This window comes from Tinamus guttatus, unplaced genomic scaffold (genome assembly GCF_059628265.1).
Source record: "Tinamus guttatus ecotype Peru unplaced genomic scaffold, ASM5962826v1 Tinamus_guttatus_pri_ptg000732l, whole genome shotgun sequence".
In the NCBI taxonomy this organism is placed as follows: Eukaryota; Metazoa; Chordata; class Aves; order Tinamiformes; family Tinamidae; genus Tinamus; species Tinamus guttatus.
The window spans coordinates 107378-129920 of NW_028289266.1; the positions used below are offsets into that span (position 1 = coordinate 107378).

Consider the following 22543-nt stretch of genomic DNA (forward strand, 5'->3'; position numbering starts at 1 on the left):
GAGCAGCAACACAAAGCGTTTCTGGACACGAACAAGCGACTCGAACAGATGAAAGGAGCCACGCGAGCTCCATTACTTCAATTAATACTCCCATTTGTACCAGGTCAGCAATTCTCAAGAGCAGCAAGGACAGTTGCACATGAATCCCAGCGGGATCCCCCCTCGCTCTTCCCTGGATAACAGATCCCAAACTACAAACCGCCAGGCCCCCCTACTCCGTACAGGGGCAAAGCAAGAAATGAGGAGGGGAAAGAAGGGGGAAAGAGCTTGGTCAAAATGTGTCTGATTCCTGGAAGTTTTGTTGTCAGCCTCTTGTGCTGCACTTCGGTCTTTTTTCATAGATCTAATTTAAGTGAAAACAACTATTTTTTCCAGGAGGATTTCTGTAGCAAGATCCAAAACAGGAAAAATTACTTTCTTCACAAGTTTGAATAGTCAGCTAGTCAAACACCTACAGCAGAGCTCCTCACGGAGCAGAAAAACAACTAGAAAGCTCCAAAAGGAGGAGGTAGACGTCTCCATTATATAAGGCATAAACATCTTAAATAGCTACACGCTGGGGCTGCAGATGGCTGCTCACAAGACGACAAGAATTAGATGAACGTGATTGAGAAATGCCCAGGAATCAAAGCACAGCAGCGACGGGAGGAGCTCCGGGATGGGGCCGAGGTTCCCCCTGGATGCTCCGGCTTTCCGTGATTCCTCGCTGCCAGCATCGCAACTGAAAGCTCCTGGGAATTTCTAAGCACCCAGAGGTTTGCACAAGTCTCTTTTTGTCCTTTTTTACATTAAGTTTATCACCGAGGAGTGCCTTGCTCTGCCACACAAATTCACTTGCCCAAGCACCAAAAAAAAAAAAAAAAAAAAAACACAGGTGAAAATAAGCGACTCAGTTTGCAGGGTGTCCAATCTGCTCAGGGCTTACCTGTACCCGGCCCGGAGCGGCGTTTGGTTTCAGGGGTTTAACATAACCAAAGCATCCCTGGAAAAAGCAACAATCGGAGCGGGAGGACAGGAGAAGGGGGGAGAAAAATGTGCCATGACAACCAGGATGGGTTATGAAAGCTTTCTTTCTGCCAGAGGTTTTATTTTGGAAATAAATGCTACTTAACAGCTGGCACATATAAGAAATTAACTGCAAAAATAGCTAGACCTCCTTATGGCAAATAAACCCAGCCGTTGGGGCGGGAGGCACAACAGCACCTGGGACAAGTGTCCACACAAAGAGCAGACAACTACAGGACCCCCATAACCAGAGACAGATGCAGCTTCAGCCCATTAATAAGAATACCAAGAACTACTAAAGTCCATAAAACAAGCTGTTTACCCCCAAAATTAAAAAATAAAAATAATAACAATAAAAATAATAACAATAATAAAAGGGACACAAGTCACTCACTTCGGCCAGTTTTCCAGCTCGAACGTACAGGACAATGCTGAAGTGCTCAGGTAAAAGATTTTTTTTCGAAGTTTCGCTAATTAAAAGGAACTTTAAATAGCCCAGAGTTAACTTGTTTCGGGCTTCTTGCCCATTTCCCAAGGCAGCGGGAGGGGGATGGACGGGGGAGTGAGCCAGAGGGCTCAATATGGAAAGCTCTCGCAGGCACAATATGAATCATCGCAGCGGAGAATTTTCTTTAAGTGGCTGGCGAGGACTCAAATGGGCCGAGTCATTTCACTGGAAACGGGAAGACTTCGATGCATAAAGGGGGAAACTCCGAGAAGTCACTAGGTGACACTCACCCAGACCTGCTAAGAGGTGTGTTTTGTAACGACGGGTATTTGAGATTAATCCGTATCAGCTGCATCTGCCTTGAAACAGGAAAAGGGGTTAATGCCGGAAAGATTTCCTAAGGTTGCTGTAGCTTCCTCAAATTATTTTCTGCTATGTCCGTTTAAACTGCATCTTCCCTTTGGCTCTCAGGAATTCCTGCGTACCGGCTGCAGAGGAGGGAGAGGATTATTGCATTTTCTTGTAGTTGGGGCAGTAAAAAGCCAATATCCTCAAATTAGAAGGGTTCTTGCTCCACATCTGCAAGTGTCCTGCATTCCAAACACGGCCCCACAAAGAGGAATTGTCTCCGTTTTCGAAATAGCCAGTCCTGGAATAGCACGAGTCACGTGGAAGACGGCTCCACGGATTCACATGGAAACAGGCAGATTGAGCCCTCGCCCTTTCTATTCCTGCTGCTGCCCCACCAGGACCCAGGGTCAGGGCTGCCTGCGCGCGGCCACTGTCCCCTTGGCTGGTGGGACCCCGGGAACAGGGATGGCCTGGGCTGTGCCCCCGAGTGCCCAGGCAGGACAGGGCAGAGCACGAAGCTGCTACCGAGGAGGAGCCTCTCCCACGTGGGCATCTTGCTTGGGGCCCCGCGAGCACCCACCACCTTCGCCAGCTGCTGCCCGCGCCGGCCCCGGCACCAGCTAACAGGGCAAGCCCCAGAGCTCGGATTTACTGCCTAACTTCACACTAGGGAGAGTGAATAGCTAACGTGAGAGCTGCAGGTAAGATGCAAGGACATGGGTAAAAACCAGCATGCTGAGGCTAGCGGGAACGCCCTCCCCGTTCACGTGCGGGGGGCTGAGCTCGCGGGCTGGCACCGCTCCGCACGGCGCCGCTCGCCCAGCGGGGCACGTGGGGCTGGATGACGGCTGAGGAGCCCGGGAGCCACCGCCGCGCTGGGGCTCCTGGCCACGCGGAGCAGGCGCACGCGGACACCGCTCTCTCAACCGCTTCTCCAGGATGCGTTTCCTGCGGGTTTGCCCGTCGTGTCTCCGTTTCGGATGGGACCGGGCAGCGCAACCTCCCGGGCCCGAGACACGGCAGCTCGAGAGCAGTCAGCAAGGGGGAGCCACCAGGGCCCCCTGCACGAGCTCTTCCCTTTCACGGCTTTCCAAACGGAATCATCCAATCTCCAGCCCAACCAAGCCTGTAAAGACCCCGCGGGGCGCAGACGGGGTAGCAGCTCCCAGCACTTAACCAAATAGCCTAAAACGAGGGAATCGCTTCCAAGCAGGGACGGGCTGCGGTGAAAAGTACTTCTGGGATCAAATTGCTTCTTCCCAGAGCTGGAGAGCACAGACAAAAAAGGCATCAGCAGCACCAAAGCAGGAGCCAAGATGCAAGGCAGAGAGCAGCAGGACTCTTCGGAATCGCTGCCGCGATGCCTCTGCTCTCCAATATTAGAGGTTACTGCTCCCTGGTGACCAGGGCTCTCCCTCTCATCTTCTGCTCACCGGCCAAGGAAAGTTCCATGTTTGAAAAGCTGCTCGCTCAGGACAACCCATTAAATCAGTGGCCTCTGCCAGCATCAGGTTTTCTGCTCCTCGCACAAATCCCAATTAGACTTCTCTCCGGTTCACGCTGCCTCCCATTAATATTTTAAAGTCCTCCCTTTTACAAATAAAATCACTGCAACTTGTTTCTTACAACATCATTATAGGTTACTATGGAAACTGCTCAAATGTCACAAATACAAGCCCGAAGCTCTGCTGCATAAAGAGTACCTTGATCCTCCTTTTTTCCTGCTCTTTCAGTAATTTGGTGACTGAATGTCTTGAGCCTACTTTAAAAAAAAAAGCCACCATTATAGCGTGGGGATTTTCCTGTAGTCATTGCATGGCTTTTTTAAAGTCACTGAATATTTTGTTAACTAAGGAGCCAACTGAAGCTCTGCTTCACAAGTCAACCCCTGCCTCCAGGAAGGGCTTTTTGAAAAATAAAGCGACACTGAAACCCCTCTGGCAAAATGAGCGCTGAGCAGGAACACCCGGAGCCAGCAGAGCACAGGGACATCAGCAACCACGTGTCCATGCTACTCCCTGCTCGCCCTCCATCTGACGGGGACAACTGTCCTGCCACGGAAGCAAAGGAACACAGCAATCCTGTATTTTAGACATTAAGGGTACATTGCATTTAGCAGGTTTTATAAAGGGAACTCGAACTCTTAAAAAGGAGCCGAGTCTTTTGAAGAATTACATGGTTCAGAGAAGAGCGTGTTTATATCCAGTCATTCCCAAGACCACATTAATTAATGTGCTTTGAGGCAAGAGAACGACAAGATGTGCCAGCCGCCGGCTGCCATCGTTATCGGAGGGAACATCTCGTATTGCAGCGAAGGCAGCGGGGTTGCACACGGGCGCCAGCGAGAACGCAGCCACCTGCCACGCTGCTCACCTTGGCCAACCCGCCGGCTCCCCGCGACGGCGGAGCTCGACACACGTCCCCACGATGGCCCCGCGCGTGCGAGCTCCTCTGCACAGCTGGCGGGAGGCGGAGGAGGAAGAGCTGCCTTCAGCCTCACCAGGACCAACCTGCAGCGGAAGAACCGCTGCCACGACCCAGCTTGAGAACCAAAGCAGGGGCTGGAGCGCGAGGCTCCTCCGCGCCGTTGCAATGCTCTTTCTCACCAAGGTATCGCCTCCATCGCCGACCTGATGCTGGAGGAGACGTTTCCAAGAGCTACCTTAGCACGGAGGAGGTCAGGGAAGAAAAAAAATAAACCCACCTATTTCATTGAATCAATGACCAGCCCATCAGCAGCTCTTTCAGCTACCCAGAACTGCACTGCAGGATGGCAGAGGCAGCTCTGAGCACAGCAGAGAGCTGAACCACCCAGACACCCGTTATCAGGCTCCTGGGGCAGGGTCTGGCTCTGGAAACAGAAAGAGCAACTGCGACCCAGAAGTTCCCATTGCAACTCAGTGTTTCCACTTCCCGGCCCAATTACTCCTCAACAAACCTGCCTTCGCCTCGGTGTATTTTTAAGTCCTGCCTGTCATTCCAAAGGATCCCCGGCAAAACCTAAGGGAGTTTCTGAAGTTCCGCTCTGTGTTTTCGCTGAGGATGGCCTGGCGAAGCCGGGCAGCTCTCCGAGGCTTTGAAATGAACCATTTGCAAAACGCCCCATATCCAGGGCGTGCCCAAAACACACTCGGTGGAAAAATCTGTTGGGGCAGTGCCAGTTGAGCAAGGAAAACATTTTCCCCCAGCTGGAAGCCTAGCGCGGCGCTGCCGCGGAGCTAGCGCAGCCAGGACGTATCTGCTGCAGGAGAGAACAAAGGAGGAGGAGAAGCCCACGCTGCTGCATAACGAAACCCCAAATCTTTCGGGAAGAGGAGCACACGTGCACAGGGCGCCTTGGCAGGCGCTGTAAGGACGCCCCGTTTGCCATCGCTCTGCCTTTCACACGAGGCACGGGCAGGTTTCCATCTGGTATCAGCATGAGCAGGAATAAACGCGGCTCTGAACTGCAGCCTTAGGGAGGCTGGAGCAACACGAGGTCAAAGCCACTTCCCCGCTCCCACACTGGGGTCTTCGGCTTCAGTACTGCAGAGCAGGTCGAACCGGGGTCCTCTCCTTGGCTAAAAGGGGACCTGTCAGCTGGACACCGCCGGGGAGCGGCCGGGCTGCCACAGGGCTGCTCTGCTGCCACTTCCCAGCCACTAACTTCAAGAGAGTTTTCCTGCCGTTTTGGACACTCTGACAATTTTTCCGATGAAGAGCAAAGTAAATATTTATGGAAACCTACCCAAAGTGTCACGCACAAGACCTAAAGAGCCCATGTAGAGCCCTTGCTTCCTGGCTGCCCCAGTGGATAAGGACTGGGAGACAAGACAGGATTTACTGCTGAAGCCAGACGCCCCGTGACTCCCAGTCCTGTCACCTCCACGGACAGGCCCGGGACAACCCACTGCCCTAAGCAGTTGCCAGGGAAGATCCCAAACTCGCAGCAGAGCGGCCCAAAACGCGGCACAAGGGCCAGGCCCGGCAGCGCCTGCTCGCTGTGCAACCACGGCCATTCCCAACCCAGGAGGAGATGCCTGTTCCCCGGGAAAGCTGCCCAAGGAATGACAGAAGTTCTGCTGGGAGAGGCACACGGGGAACTTCGAAAGAAAAAGGGGTGTCAGTGCAACCTGCAGTGTCCAAAGACATCCCAGAAGGATGCTCTGTCCGCAGCCGGAGCCCCCCGCGGAATTTAGACACTTTCCTGCACTTGGCTGTCCCTCCGAGACAGGGGCAAACGCCAAACGCTGCTTCCCTTCTCAAGGGACTTCCCCTCGGCCACGTGCAACTGCAACACAGAAAAACGTATTTAAACCAACGCATCAAACTCACACCAGGAAGAAAGTCAGCACTGTTTATGACTATGGAAGTCCTCGGGGTAGAGACAGATGTATGACTGCTCTGCATAAACTGGAATTAGTAAATCATGGTCACGAGCAGGAGAAAAAGCTTTCTTGGTCCCCAAAGCATAAGAACTCTCATCTGAGTTGCAGCTCCATGGAATCACAGCCACAGCAAATATTATTTAATAGCTCTAAGAGATGCACACTTCTTTACAACACCCTTGCTTGAAGAATATAGTCAAGGGACAAAAAACTGATTTCTAAAACCAGTTGCTCCATCAGCTGATGGTCCAACTGCTCCTCAACTAACCACTGACTTAAGCAGCATACAAGTTTTTCAGCACAGGATTTAAAGTGGTGCTGCCAAAAGCACAGAGCAGGGGTAAACACTGCATTGCTCCCCCGGGTGCAAGGCGCCCGCGCGGCGCGACGGGCAGCGAAGCCACGGGGCTGCGGGAGGATTCGCTGCAGCACCGAGGTGCGGGCGGTGCTCCGGTTTCCCACCGCGAAATAGGGATAATTCTAGATTACACTTGGGCACCGTAACAACCGCCACTGAACACGCAGCGCCACCCGACCCTGTAAAAGACTGCAGGACAAGTCAAGTCACTAGAAACTGCAGTTTGCTCTCAGTAGCTTGATGCAACTGCCATTAAGGCGGTGACTTTCCAGGTAAGAAACCCAGCAAAGTTCTTTCCTATGCTTTTTTTTCCCCACTAGCTTTTTACAGCCTCTCACGTGATGCACAGACTGAGGTCAGTTCTGCAGAAGCGATCACCAGGTGATTACTACACCACTGCTCTAGGTACATAACTAATCACCCCAAGATAACTCTAATGTGGATGAAGGTAGTCTAGGGCCAATGCAAGAGAACCAAAGAACCACGAGCACTCTGCAAAAAGCAATTACTGCAGAGCTAACACAGGCCTCCCTGAGTGCTTCCCACTTGCAAGTGCTAACATGGAGTTGGAGCTATCCCGGGATGTTTACTGCTCTGGGACATCACCGCGTCACCGTGAGCACGCAGGGCAGAGCCCCAGCCACCCCCCGTCCCGACCGAGGGATTCACATGTCCCGCTCCAAGCGCTCCTGCATAAACAGCAGTGCAGTATATTTTGGTAGGCCTTAATCCAAACAACGCCAAGACTGCACCATGAACCAATCCTGTCTGTGGAGACTTTCTTTCCCCATTAGTTGCGCTGGACGCGGGAGTGTCTTGTTAAACCAAGCCCACACGTGGCAGGCCTTAAGGAAGGAGGCGTAACCAGCACCTCCCTGCTCCGATTGTGCCTTGCACCATGGCCTGGCTACCCACGCCGAGGACAGCCCCTGCCTGGGCAGCACGTCCGCGAGGCCTTCAAAAGGTCCTACCCCCGTCCAGGATCTCCTGCTCCTGGAAAGTTGAGGTTCCTCAAGGAGACCCTGCTCTACAGCAACGATAAGGCTGGCTGGAACAGTAAAATGCTGGCGAGTTTGTCCTTGACCAGACACAGATTCTGGAATGTCACCATGCCTGAAAAACTCAAAGGTCAACTCTCATTTAAGCATGACGTAAACATTTCGTTTCCTTCTCATTTTTCTACTTGAATCCCAAAGACATTTATTCAAACAAGCGACACGATTCGTAGCATTACTCTCACTAGTCTGGAGAAAGGGACCTCATCATAAACCAAACGGTCCACCGGGACCTTAGGCTACCTGCACAAAATTGCAGGTTTCAGGCTAAGCCCAGGCAGACCCTTGACTGCAACCAGTATTTTAAGTACATTGAGTTAACAAATTGTTCACCTAAACTTCTTCCTCTCTCATTTAGAGCCACCAAAAAGTACAGCCACGTGACTTCCTCAGCTTACTTGGGTGATCCACCTCATGCTAAAAATAATCATTTTAGAAGTTTTTCACAAGGGTCTTGATGATTACTATGCACTCACTAAGTTATTCAGTCTCACTACTGAAAGAATGAATAATCCGAGTAAAAGCTCTCCCTTCAACGAGCGAATTCAGCAAGCTGCCAAACCTGGCCATACTCGCACAGCCCTGAAAAAGCCTCCACTTTTCTGTGCTCACACAAATGTGAATCAGCGGATCTGTAACCTGGCCCAAGGCAGCCTTCCAGTGGAAAAGTCGGCTCTTCCTCTTCCTGTGTCTTCACACTGTTTTGCACAGAATGATATTTGGATGTATTCGGATGTAGCTCTTGGCTCTTAAGGTGGATTTAAGGAGTTGCAGTAACAGGCACAAAGTTGCCTCAAATCCACCTCAATCCCAGCAGTGCCAGAGCTCGGGAAGACCCAATGTCAAAGCACTCGTGCCAGCAGGACAGTCAATGCTGGACACACTAATTACTAACTACCCACAGGCATAAGCTTCAAACGAGGCTTGGTGGGCCTGGACGCCAGCAAGCAGGCACACCAGCTCCCCAACCTGCAGGCAACACACAGATAATTCTTTTTATTAGCTTTAAAATCGCTGGCTTTTTTTTTTTTTTTTTTTTTTTAAGAGTTCTCATGAGGTTGGGGAATTTGAAGGCAGGACTAACACAAAACAAAGGGCAGAAAAGTCAGCAAAGAATTTCACGCATCGTGTCTCCGAATACCGCACTTCCTCTAGGGACTGAGGTGAGTGGCAAACAGATTTTATTTTGCCAGACAACACGTGAAGTAGAACTATGAAATCCGCAACACGGGAAGTTTGATATTACTTCAGACAGATGATTGCAGCAAATGCCTCTTCTCATAACAAGCTACAATACATAATATTCAAGAGCTGTAACGCATGCATGTATCCATACTTGTCTATGTGGGATTGTCTGGGGAGGATGTTGAAGTTACGGAGGACAAGAGAACTCCAAAGGGTTCCCAGCCCTGATTCCTGCCCACTCATTTAGCAAGATGTGCGTCACAGGGCACGTGACTAACATGACTTTGGACAACAGGTACAAAAATACACTAAGTTATTCCTCCACAGAGATCTGAACACGCCAGACGGGCCAGACACGCTAATAGTTACCCAAGGACTTAACGTATGTCAAGTCTTGATCAAAAACAAGAGTCAGTGGTCCCAAAAGGGCGACTTCTGGCTGCTGCGCAGTGCGTTTTGTCGACAGCAGCTACCCTTCGCATGTCGAGGCTTACGTTCAATAGGCCCAGCAGCATGGAACAGATCATCTACTGATGCAAGCAAGATTTTACACAGACTGCACATGGAATATGGCCTTTTAAGAGATTTGTTCAATATACCGTGGTAAGCACTCATAGGGAAAATGCTTCTCTTTGGAAGGGGAAAAAAAAAAAAAAAAAAAAGATTTCCTTTGTTACTTGACCTGTCTCAAGACCTTTCTCTTGATTATCTTCCTCCTCCACACACAAATTGACAGCTAAAATTCATGCAAATAGTATCCAGTTAACACCTTAATTATGAGGCTGTTGTTGTCACTTAACGCAACTCAGGCACAAGAGGAAAACTCCCAGCAATAATTTCCCAGAGGTTCCAGAGATGACACACTCACTTTGCCCTTCCACCAGCACCTGGACCAAATCCTTTCATATACATATATATGTGCGTGTGTGTGTATATATATTTTTTCCCCTTCTGCAAGACAGTTTATTTAAGGAAAAAAAAAATCTCTGTCAGGATTATGCTGCTAACTGCAAAGACTCAGACTGACCTTACTTTATATAGCTGGTTTACAACAAAGTTTCCCACTGCAATAGGTGAACTTTTCATTTCAGGAGACAGGTCCAACATACCAACAAGCCACTGGAGAGAACAGTTTATAATGTTTTAGCTTTGTAGCTGCTCCAGCCAAGCCGGAATTTCCAGGATTTGCTACTCTGCAACATCAACAACTCCTGCACACATGAAGGATTTGATCTGAAATATCACACGTGCTGCCTCAACTAGAAAGTGTCCTACAAACCACACGGCACTAGTTTTAACAAATACCCCTTCTTGGATCCAAGCCCACCAAAAAAAGTAAAAGGTTCTTGCAAAATCCAGATTTTTCTACCTTTTTCCACCTTGTTTTCCACCTTTCCCCTTGCTCTTCCCCTACCATAGGCAGGCAAAGCATTTCTGCTACTCACAGCGGTACGTGGGGTTGCTCTGGGTCTGCTTTGGTCAGTTCCTCTTCCTCAACGTCAGACTCTCCTCCCGAGCTGCTCTCGGTGACATCCGAGTCGAACGCCTGCTCGCTGCATCTCAAGTTGGCCATTCCACTGGCCGTGAATCTCTCCAGTTCTTCTGATATGGAGTCACTCTTCAGAAAGCTGCTCAGCCCTTCGGAAGTAACTGTCTCGCTTGCTGCTTTCCTCAAGGCTGCCTCCGCCTTCCTGGTCAACATCAGCTGGCTCCGATGCCTCAGCGGGTCCAAGGTCGGAAGCTTGCTCAGAGTTTTCTCCAAGAAGCCACCCAACTGCTGCTGGATGTGTCTCTCCACCTGCTTGGCCTGCACCACCTGCAAGCGTTTCTGCAGCCTGCGCGCGCGGCTCTCGATGTCCGCTTGCCGCCGCAGCAGCGCCCTCGTCCTCATCTCCGAGTCGAGAGCGCTGTGGTGCCCGGCCAACAGGGAAGGCTTCTGCTCCTCCAACTTACTGCTCCCGAAGTCGGAGTGACTCTCAGCACTGGACAACCTCGCCTCTCCGCTGCCACCCTCGAGCACCCGCTGCTGCTCCATGGAATTTGGGCAAGGTTTGTTTGCGGTGCTGTTATTGCTAAACGGAGTCGGGTGCTCCGCGGCAAGGCTTCTGCGTGGAAGAGTGCAATTGGTCACCGCGGTCTTCAAGTCCCCCAGTTGAGACCCTCCCGCATTATAGTCGATCCCCTGGAGGGCAGCAGAAGGGGGAGCACACTTCCCACCATTCAGAGAACTAGAGTTTTCATGGTCTGGATTGGTACTTTTGGCCAATTTCTTGGCCAAGCCATTTACGGGCGCTTGCGGGACAGGTGGCTGGCTATTAGTACTCATTGGTTTTAGATTCTCCAAAGTGAATTCCAACACTGGCTGCCTCCCCAACAGATCGCTCGTTTTCAAGAAGGACTGAGATAAGAGAGAGTGAGATTTCAGGACTGTCTGCTTGTTGAAGACCCCTTGCAGCTTCAGAGGCTCTTTTGGAGAAACAGATGTTACATCCGAGCAGAGGTAAGAGGCCACGAGCGGCTGCAGCTTGCCCAGCTCTTCCTTCGTGGAGTTGTTTCTGAAATCTAAACTGGGATCCTCCGGAGCAATGGCTTTCCTTTTGGTGCCGTTGGCAGCCAGGAGGATGTTGTTGGCGTTGCCGTTGCTCTCGGCACTGCCAGGCGACAAGGTGGAGGACGGCGGAGCCAGCTTGAATCGGATGTGATGAGCTTCGGCTGCTGCGTCAGTGAGAGCGGGCGCCATCGCAGCCATTCAGCACAGAGGGACGGGACGTGCAGCCTCTCCCGGGGCCGAGGCCAGCGCCGCTGCCGCTCACTGCCTCGCCGGAGGGTGGCCTGGAGAAGGGAGGGAAGGCAGAGAGAGGTGGTTAGACCCTAATAATAAAATAAGCAAGAGAGGGGCAAAAGCAGCGAGACTGGAGGCTGCTTTGGCCGGGCCACGTGCGCCCCGTGCTCAGCGCAGTGGCCCCCGGTGCGGCCGCCAGCCTCACCCCAGGCAGAGCCGCCCGGGCGCCAGGACGGTGAAAACCAGAGCTGCTCCCCAGCATCTCCCAGAGCTTTGGCCTCTAAGTGTCATTGTCACCGTTGAGTCCATCCACCAAGCGCATAAAGAGGTCCCAGGCCCCCCCGAAAGCTGTGTCCCTGGTCACATCCAGGTCACCTGCTGTCCCCTCAAACTCCTCAAGCTTTCTCTATAACACATCTCGCTGCTGCTGCCAGTCAGGGTTCATAAGAAACAACAACCTAGAGCTAGGAGTCTGGACAGAGACAGGGCTTCAGAGGCAGGAATCTCCATTTTTAACACCTTTGTCTTTTAAGGCATTCCCATAGCCCAGTGAAAGGTCTGCTGCAACAGCACAACAGTTATTTTTGCTGCAAAAGCTATTTATTACCTTCCTAAGCTATTTCAAAGGCAATTCAATAATAAGAAATTGCCTTGGTCTCTTGCCTGATATATCAGCTCTCCTATTCCACATTAATTTGCATAAGCTTGCGGTAACTGTTCGTTAACACACCCCAATGACCACATTAATACATCATTTTGTAAAAAAAAGCGAGAATTATCTGAAGTCTGAAGGAGCAAAATAAAATATAACCCACAGTTATATATACAGTTATAAGTGCTGAGTATCTCTCTTTATTTTAAATAAAGAGAGGAAAGTTAGAGAAAACAAATCCACACCCCCATGCGGAGGGAAGCCCTGCAATCCTAGGTGGAAAACGCTCTTTTTTTCCCGGTTTCGTCTCTAGGAGCACACGGAGCAGTCGGGCAGCAGCCTTATTATTAGGTCCACAGCCAGCCCAAGCTACGGCCTCGCTCGCTCTCGACAGACTCACGGTTAGCAGCAAAGAGGGGGAAGACGAGGAGGAAAAGTCCAAAAGCGACGCTCAGAGGAAGTGATGGAGGGGAAAAGAGGGAAAAAAAGAGTTTTGAAGATACTGCAACAGAAGCAAAGACTTATTTCAGACTTCATAAATCCCCTGCTAACAGGACTCACTTGTTTTTAAATACAACTATAACCCGTCCTTGCTGAAAAAGCACAGCGTATGCCAAAAACTCCAACACACGCTGCCTTGGAAGCAGCTTTCAATCATCACTTGGGGTCATAAAGGCTGAACATGACCCTGCAGCAATAAAAACGTGAAGATCACAGCTCTCGCAGGGAACTTTCCACTTGGAGCAAAGACGCCCTTGGGAGAGGCGGGAGGAAGAGCGTGGGGACGAAGGGCTTCCCCCTCGCCAGCCTCCTCCCAAGGCCTTCGCCGATGCTCGTGTCTGCTCCTGCTGTTTCAGGATGGGCCGTGGCTCTGCACAAACGTACTTTTACTTTAAAAAGCAAAACTATGGCTCATCAACTGAAGTTTTATTAGGAGCAGAAGTAGAAAAGGGAAGAACAACTTTCATACTGCCTTTCCTCCAGTTTAGCAAAGGCAGTTGAAAAAGAAAGCCCTCGTATTAAACTAGCACAACCCTGCAGACAGGCAGCTAGCTGCGTAAACGTCACTTTTATAGTGGAATGGACAACACTTAAAATACTCCGAAAGTCTGGCAAGCCTCCGTCAGGAACAAGCCTTTGTTCCAGACACTTCCAGATGACCTCCAAAAGTTGCTGGGTGGTTTTCTTCTTTCCTTTCTCTTCATAAAATAGTCTTTAAAAATTGTCTGTGGTGGACGCAGCATGGTTTCCTCTACTGTTATAAACCAGATTTGGAAAAAATATTAAGGAACGCTTGTAAATGTGCTTTTTGTCCCCTTCTGAACTTCTGCTGCAGAGCCGCCTCCTGCCCTGCGCTCGGCAGCTGCAGCGGGATGCCAGGTGCACGTTCCCCCTTCCACATTTCTCAAACTTGCACAAGAAATCGTTTCTGCGAGGCCAGCGTGGAGCTGACAGTGCTTTAAAATAATACTCAGAAAAAAATCCACATGCACGGTTTTTACTTTAAAACTAGAGCACTGCCAGAGCAGCTCGCGTTAATTAACAGAGGAGATGAAAGCCTCTGGTAAGCAGGTAAAAAGGGGTGTAATCACCACGCGAGCGGCTTCGCCGCAGGCCCACGGGAGCAGCACCAGCACCCACCTTCTTGGGGTGTGTTTCTAAACATGGAACAAAGGGGGAAAAGATGAAGTTGAGGCAATGATGGGACCCTGGAAGACACACGAGCCACGGACAGAGCACTCGGACACTCGTATTTCCCCGTAATGTTCATGGGAATACGGGGAAGAGCTGCAAGCCCAGGGAACAGGAGGTTTCAGTAACCTTTTTTGCCCGGCCCATCTAAACTCCTGAAGTGCTCCAGCTGCCTTCCGAAGGGGTCCTCAGAGCCCTCCTCTAGCTGGTCTCTCGGCACCAAAGCAGGAGTCACATCACAGCCGCTCTCCTCAGCGCTGCCCGGCTGGTTATCCCTCCTCCTTCGATCCCCCCCAGCAGCGCTCAGCAGCAGCCGCCTTGTCCTCGATCCCACACGCACCTTGTAGAAATTTATATTCCCTGAATTACAATTTCAACCCTTGACATCCATATCCAAGAATTCCTCCGCATGCTGTTTAGTTTCATCACAGGCCAAACCACACGCGGATTACTCCAAGGAGCCGACCCGAGGCCTCCTTGCTTTCCCAGATCTCCTCCTACAAAGCACTTGTTCAAGCCTTAGGAAAAGGAGGAATGTGCCTAAGTGGGCTTGGACTAGAAATGCAGATTTAGAAGAGCTCACACGGATCTCTCGGAGGCTGAAGTTCAACACAGCCGTGAAGAACCTCCTCCGTTCCACACTTTTCGCAGTGGCCTCCCCGCACGGGTGGGTGTGGAGCTGGGTGAGGGGTCTCATGTAGGTCCCACCTCGCGCAGAGGCTTCTGGCCAGCTGCTAACTGCTCCTTGGGCCCGGACACGCGTTGGGAGGTTCCCGTTGAGCAAACGGGAGCCAAGGAAAATCCACCCCAATGCAAGTGATTGTCCTACCGAGTTCCAATACCCTCCTCTCCCCTCCACCAGCAAACTCACAACACCACCAAATCTCAAAACCCTGCTGGTTACAAGTGGATTTTAAGAAAAGCTCACTAGAATAAAATCCCTACCTGCTTTATTTCACAACTGACATACATCATCCAGGCTTCTAAACTCAGCAGTCACACAACTTAAAATGCAGGTACTTGACACACAAGTTAAAGCCCTGAGCCGTAGAAATACATTCCTTATCCAAAAAGGCACAACTCTCAGAAATCATTAGACATAACAGACTCTCTGCCTGCGTTTGGTATCACCTTTCAATCCTTTGCAGCTTTAAGACAGCTGTTTATCAATGCAGAGAGAGATGCAGATGAAAAGTAACTCTCAAAGCTTTAATTAAGAAATGTGACAAGTGCAGGATGACAAACTTATCAATAAAGCAGCTATCACGTGCAGCTTGGCAGACAGTGTGCTTATAGTGACCTACATTCGGGAAATCCACACTTTTCAAGATTCTTAGGTATGTTCTTAACATTTTTAAAAATAAGAATGGCAGATTTTTAAAATACACATGCAAACATCTTCCGCATATATTAACACAAAAGACTCGCACCGCATCTCTCTGGAAAAATAAGCATTTTAACATTAAAAGCCTCCCAGGAGGTGGTATTCCTGCTCTGGAGCCATTAATGAAGATATTACAGCACTCCACGGTCGTAGCCTTTGTTTCCAATCAGGAGTGCTCCTGATTAGGATAAAAGGTGCCCGTTTCCATTTGCAGGTCCACAAAAACAGCAGGGTCTTTCGATCGGCTCTCGAAACAGAAACCCTAAGGGCCTACATTAAACCTCAACTCAAACCTCCGTATTTCCATTTCCTTCAAGCACAATTTTCTGTTACGACTGCAAATTCCTATTGAACATAAACAAAACTAATCAAATGCCCAATCTGAGGTACAGAAGCTTTATCGATACGATGTCAGAAAGTGAAACAAAAACTGTAAAACAAGATTCATTGTCATTTCCTAAATCAAAAGTCTGGACAGTCTGATAAATACAAGCGAGGATGCCTTCGCCTGGTAAATGAAGTGGCTGCAAGGAAAAATAACCCTTGCTTTTAAGTTGCTCTCAGAACAAAGTTACAGTTTGCAGTCAAACAAAAAGAAATGTGCTCTAAGGGACAACAATGGGACATTTGCAGAAAGAAGCAGCCTGACAAAGTACTAACAAAGGCAAAAACAAGCTTTAATTGTGAAATCCACGTCTCCCCCCCATCCAGTATCAGAGAGGTTTTTTTGTTTTCCTTTCGCATAACCTGGGCAAGCTGCCCAGGAAACATGAAAACCTGAACTCAGGACTCAGACAGCAAATTAAACAGAAAACAGAGTAGTCCCTTAATTTTAAAGGTGCGTTTCCATTCACCGGGTACTATTCTACAGGCCTCTGCTCAAAAATCACTGCCAAAACTTGTAGCCCCAAGTAAACGACACTACCTTAATACTTCATATTTCAACACACTGCATGAAAGCTTTCACTTTTAGCGATTATCACTGAACTATCACTAAAAACTATCACTAAAAGTCTTTCAGAACACCTCATGTTAATCGTCCATGTCCTCAAAAGGAAATGACAGAGCAGAGAATCCAGGGTCCCCCCTCACTGGATCCTGGCCCAGCCCAAATACCTTATTTTGAATGGAGTTTGTAGCACAGATCTCCAGGACACACATGTTCAGCTAACTGCAGATCTCAGCTTTTATTTTTGCTTCTCCAGATTTCACAGGAAAGACGACAACCCACAGAGGCTGCCAGGGCAGAGCTAAACCCAAAGAGGAGCCGGGCTACGGAGCAGAGGTGCTCGGTTATCAGGGGATGCTGTCCAAGCTCTTTCTCGTGGGCCTGTGTGACGACACGGGCCCAACTGGCCATTTCTCATGTAGTGCCAGGCAGCTCAATCACTGCCTTTGCCATCACACCCCCTGTCACTCCAGGACCTTGCCTGAAAGCTACAAAGATCTCAGAGAGGATTCGCAAGGCTGGATAGAGCTGCAAGTCTTTGAGGTCCATCTTCTGCTAACTTGTCTGAGGCCTGGAAAAGCCCTCAGTCCAGAAGCAGACATTTCAATTAAACTTTTCTGGGTTTAATAGCTTAGTTTCTTAACACTTCCCTTTCCACTCTTACCAAAAAAAAAAAAAATGTTTGCAACAGCAGATCTGACTAAGGAGCAGACAAAGATGCGGTCTGTTCACGCTGACAGCTACTCCCATTTCCTCTCCTCAGATGTGACTCTGCGATCCTTTTTCCTTGTTTGTACAATAAACAGCCCAGTTTCACCAGTAATTCAGATGCCGCACGGTCAGAAATCTGCCCTCCAGAATTAAGCCTTCATGTCGGCGAGCGTATCCCATTTCACCATTTGTCTCATTCTCTAAGCAGAGTCATAGCTTGGCCGTCATCTGATTAACAGCGGTTCGCAAGAAAAAAAAAAATAAAAAACCCAACACATCAACAAAAAAAGGCAAAAACCCCAGCCCAAAAGCACACACGCTCATTTGCTAACTCTCTTTGCAACCTGCACAGTAACACTGCCCTCCTCTATAAACGCTAGCCTGAACTCAGACTGAAAAGGGCACAAACAGGGTACAATGGAATTATGTTTATTGAAGTGCTGCATCACCAGGACTTTTGCTGATTGGGGTATGACAAGTCCTTGCCCAACTGAGAAGAAACAGAAAGGCTTTATTCTAATTTAAATGATTTGTTATACAAAACTGCATCCTTGAAGACCCAGCTAAACCGCTATTTACAAAGCTGGAAGGGATTCGCAAATCAAGCGGCAATCTGAAGGGGTTTTTGCTTTTCATTCCAGATAGACATTGTATTCCTGGAAGTTATGAGCAGGGCTGTGGTATTTATAAAATGCAGCAACGGAAACGGTGCTTCTCAGATCACCTGCCATTCTGACTGTCCAAACGCTACGAGGCTCTTTTTAATAAAAACTGTAAACACTTTGAACACGCAGGGGTACGTGCAGGAGTTGCACGTTACTAGGTCTAATCAGTGTGACATTTCCACTAAATTAAATTCCTATTATATAAAGTTGTCTCACCTGTTTCACGCAGATTCTGGTTTAGAATCTATATAAATACACAAAAATTGGGTGCTTTTAAATGGGGAGGGAAAGAGACTGCACTGAACTTGTGCTCAAAGATTAATTCCAGAAAGTATTAAGACCCTCCCATGAGATGAGGAAAACGATGGGAAGTTTTTCGCTCAGTTGAGGGTGCAAACTAAAACACGTGCTCCTCTCCCCACCCCTCAGGCCTTTACACCACTTCTCTACTGTTAGGACCTAATAAGTCTTCAGGCCTTATCTGCAGTTCACTATTCATTAGCTCTTGCCCTCCTTGGAAAAAATCATCTGAGGTTCCTAAGGACACACAGGGCACTAAGCAGAAAAAGGGTGGAGTGCTGGAACTCCAGAGACGGGCTTTGTTCAGGGCCCTCACGAGATAATGGCAGCGGCCTTCACAAAAACAGTTATAAACAGGGCAAAAGGAAGTGACTTTGGTCAAAGAACCGCTCCGTTTTCAGCCCTGGCTCTCGCGATGTCAGCATTTCACTCACTCTCCGGTTACTGGAGGATGTCTGCACACAGATGAGACTTGGAGATCGAGGAGGGGAGAGAGAAAGAAAGGAAAAAAAGGAACCCAGGGGCACATCTGTCTGGTCATCTGCTGCTTTATCGTCTGGGAAGCGGGAACACAAGTCGCCCTCATTGCTAAATCGTTACAAATCAGCTATAACGGTATCACAGCCGAGTTCCACAATTAACTGCACTTGCAGCGTATCGCGGCGTTAAGCCCCACACAGCTGTGCTACCTTGGCAGGAGGGTTGCAAAGAAAACAGGCCCTCCCTCCCACGCCAAAAGCGCCGCCCGGATCGCGGCTCCGGTGGCAGCCAACAGCGGATGCCTAGGGAGGAATCAGCAGCTTCCCGGGCTCCTCAAGCAATCGGCAGCTCTGGGGCTTCCCGGGGTTTCAGGGCCCTTGTCTCAACCCAGCTTCAATTTTCCCTTGGCTAATTTCAAAGAACGTTGACTTCTCAATTAAAAAAAAAAAAAAGGGGGGGGGGGTTAAAAAAAAAAAAAAAAAAGTCAATTAAACAGCCTGGCTATTGCACACAGGCGCGAAACGCAAGAGGAAGGAGGCACTAAAGCAAGAGGAGAGGCTCAGAGGTTCCTCCACGAAAACAAAGACTATAAAAAGGACGAATGTGGTTTAAAGCGAAAACGCGCATACGCAGCCCTGCAGCCGGATTCAGAACTACGGGGCGGTTTAGTCACACGCACGCACTCGTAACACCTCCCCGCGCGGCGGCAGCGGGACGGAGCGGGGCCCAGGCGCTCCCCGGCTCCCGGGGCTTTTTCCTCGCCGTATTTTTAGCCGCGCGGATGGCACCGCGCGCTGCGCATGACGCGAGGCAGCCGCTAGCGCGGGAAGGGCCCAAACGGGGCACAAGGCGATGGGCAGGGCAAAAACAAATTAAAGCGGCAGCTCCCGCCGTCCCCGGCCGGCTGCACCCAGAGCTGCGCTGGGCGCTGGAGCGCGTTTTATGTAACAGCCCGGGGTCTAAACCGCCCGCGTCTTCATCCACCTGTACACAAATTTAATTAGCACAAAGATTACATTGCAGTGCGGTAGAAGGATCTATTTTTCTAGAGAGAAAAATACATATATTTATATATATCTTTAGTTTTCGCTGAATTTGTCTGCTATGTCTTTTTTCACCTCCTCTTTGACCAGACTCCATTCACACGCAAAAGCAGCCAAAATTTCCCTGCAAGCAGCCCCGGGAGATGCGGTCCCCACAAGGGACCCGAACGCGCCTGTGGACCACCGTGAGCATTTCGGGGGAGCCGCGCTCAGCAAGTTTCTTTTGAGAAAAAAAATATATATACGTATATAATATATCCGCATTGGCAGAAACGTCTATATAAAAAGAAAAAATTACCAAAAAAAAAAAAGGCAGCCAGGAAGTAAATACCCGAGGCGGCGGCGGGGCCGAGCGGGGCCCTGCGGAGCGGCGCGGCGGGGCCGTGCCCGGGCGAGGGGAAAGCCCCGCGGGCCGGGCCGGTGACAGCCGGGGCCACCGCCCCCCCGCGCCGCGCGGGCCCGGGGCAGCTCCGCGCCGCGCGCGCGTTTTGCAAGCTCGGAGGTTATGCAATTTTTTTCCCCCCCCCCTCGGTTGACTTTTAAAACTTCGCGTGTGCCCCCCCCCACACACACACACACAACCCTCCCCGCAGCCTCCTGCCCCCCCCTCCGCCGGCGGAGGGCGGGTTGGGGAAGCGCCGTCCCCGCCGCTGCCGCCCGCGGGGAGCGGGGCCGGCGGCCACGTGAGGGGCCCGGCCCGGGCGCCCACCCGGGGCGGGTGGGGGGGGGGCTCTTCGCCAGCAGCCCCCGCCGCGGGTTTTAATTTAAAGTGGCGCCATCACCACCCCCCTTCCCCTCCCGCCGCGGGAGCCGCAACACCCGTTCGGTCACGGCGCCGACCCCCCCCCCCCCGCCGCGGCCCCCCCGCACTTTACCCGCCGGCGGCGCCTGGCACCGGGAGGGGCGCGCACAAGTTGGGGCCGCGGCGGGATTAGGGGCGAGCGGCGCTCGGGCCGAGCCCCCCGCGGCGCCCGCGGCCCATGCGAACTTGCCCGGCTCCCCTCCCCGCCCCGGGCGGGCGCGGGGCGCGGGCGCCGCAACAAAGGGGCAGCGGGAGGGAAGGGAAGGGAAGGGAGAGAGGGAGGAAGGAGAAAGGGCAGCGCGGAGCGGGGAGCGCAGCGGCACCTACCACGTGACGGAGCGAGCGGCGCGGTCCGGGCGGGCTCGGCCCCGCACAAAATGGGCGCAGTTTGCAAACAAGCGGCGGGGAGCGGCGCCGCAGCCGCCGCCGCCGCCAGCCCCGGCGCCCCCCCCGCCGCGGGCCCGCCCTGGCCGCAGCGGGGGGATGGGCGCTCGCCGCGCGGCTCGCGGCGCCCGCAGAGCGGGCGCGGGGGTGGGGAAGCGGCCCCCCCACCCCCGGCTCGGGGCGCGCCGCGGAGCTGCCGCCGCGGCGACCTCCCCCCCCCCCCGCTCCGCCGCTGCCCCGGGGGGGAGCGGGGCGGACGCGGCGCGGAGCGCTCGGCGGCGAGGCCGGCGCGCGGGCGGCGGAGCGGGCCGCGCTGCGCTGCTTTTCTTCTCCCCCCCGGTCCCCCCCGCTCGGGCTGAGAGCGGCGGCGGCGGCGCGGCTCGGAAAATGGCGGCCGGGCTCCTTCTCTGCCCTCCCCCTCCCTTTAATCGGAGAATGCACCGGGGGGGGGGGAGGGAGGGAGGGGGGAGAGGCGCAGCGCCCCCGCCGGCCGCCGCGCGCACCGCGCCCGCCGCCGCCGCCCGCAGCCAGGGGGCCCCGCGGAGCCGCCGCCGCGGCGCTGCAGTGCGGGCGGGGCGGGGGGCGGCCCCGCGGACCCGCCGCCCTTTGTCCGCCCGCCGCCGCCGCCGCTGCCGCAGGCGGGCGGCCCCCTGCCCCCCCACACAGGCACGGGCGCTGCCGCGGCCGGCAGGGGGCGCTGGCGCGCGCGCCCGCAGCGCGGCGCAGTGCGCACGCGCGGCAGCCCGCCCGCACGGGCCCGCTCAAGGACAAGGTTGCGCAGGGCGCCGCGCGGGATGATGGGAAATGTAGTCGCTTAACCCCCCCCGCCCCAGCGCGGCCACGTGCCCCGGCGGCCCCGCCCCCTCCGCCCCGGTGCGGGGGGGCACCGGGGAGCGGGGCGAAGCGGCTCCCCGCGCACCCACCGCACCGCCCGCCCCGCGTTATTTTTAAAACCCTCCTCTGCTGGCGCTCCGGCTTTCTGCAGAACACGCACCCGCTCGCACCGGCTCCTGAGGCGTTTTGCCACCGGGCAGTTTTGCAACGCCCGCCTGCCGCTACCACCCGCGCACCTGCGAGGCTGCAGCCGCCGCAGGCAAAGATACCAAGAGCCTTTCGAGCAAACGCAACTTGCAGCTGCAGAGCGGGAGAGCTTGGGACATGCCATCTGCAGCAGAATGGCTCCAGCCTGCTCGCTATGATCAATATGCTCCTTCCTCCTTATCCTCCTCCTCCCACGGGGCGCTCGCGTGACAAATTCCACGCCACTAAACACATGCGCCTCTCAGCAGAGCAGAAAAACAGCAGCCTGGGGCTGCACGAGCCCTTTCCCCTCTTTGACCTTCAGCCTCGCCATGGGTGAGCGGTGCTGCTGGGCCCTCCCCTGGCAGGGCCGGGGCCAGGGAGCTGCACACACTCACCAGACACACTCCAAGTCCCACCAAACTGCTAAAATTTCCTGCCAAAGACACTTGCTCCCCCTCCGGCGGGTCCACACGGCAGTCCTGGTTTGCCGCCTATTTCGGCTACGCTCGCTCCTCGCTCCGGCCCCGCTGCCTCCGCGGCAGGGATGCAGTTACACCCGCAGGAAGGCGCTTTCCCGCAGCAGCGCTTGTCTGCAAAGGAAGAAGCCACAGCGGCGCGTGCAGTTATAAACCGGCGTAGAAGGCTACCTGCCCTCAGGAGCTGGGTTTAAAGCAAAATGCAAGCTGCACTGTTTCTGTTGCAGAGAACATGTAAAAATACCACCGATCGCGCAGCCAGCACGGCCAAGCGGGCCGGTACGGCACTGTGCCAGCTCCTGATGGGGATTTGCAGTGTGCTTGGACAGGCTCCTTTCCTCCCTTTGCCACCACTTCTATTAATGTAGAAAGGAGAACATACAGATTAAAGACCCTGCACAAGAGCTACTGTTACCCTTTAAAATCCAGAG

The 22543-nt window shown here is 52.6% G+C and overlaps 1 protein-coding gene across 1 annotated transcript in view; it reads right to left on the reverse strand.

Moving 5' to 3' along the window:
• Window positions 1–20624, reverse strand: part of LOC104574513 (KAT8 regulatory NSL complex subunit 1-like) — a 67340-nt gene extending 46716 nt beyond the window's left edge. Inside the window, 2 exon segments of the mRNA XM_088537157.1 lie at window positions 10215–11601; window positions 20557–20624. Of these exon segments, the coding sequence (XP_088393283.1) occupies window positions 10215–11518 (1304 nt within the window). The 5' untranslated portion in view covers window positions 11519–11601; window positions 20557–20624.
• Between the last annotated feature and the right edge of the window lie 1919 nt (window positions 20625–22543).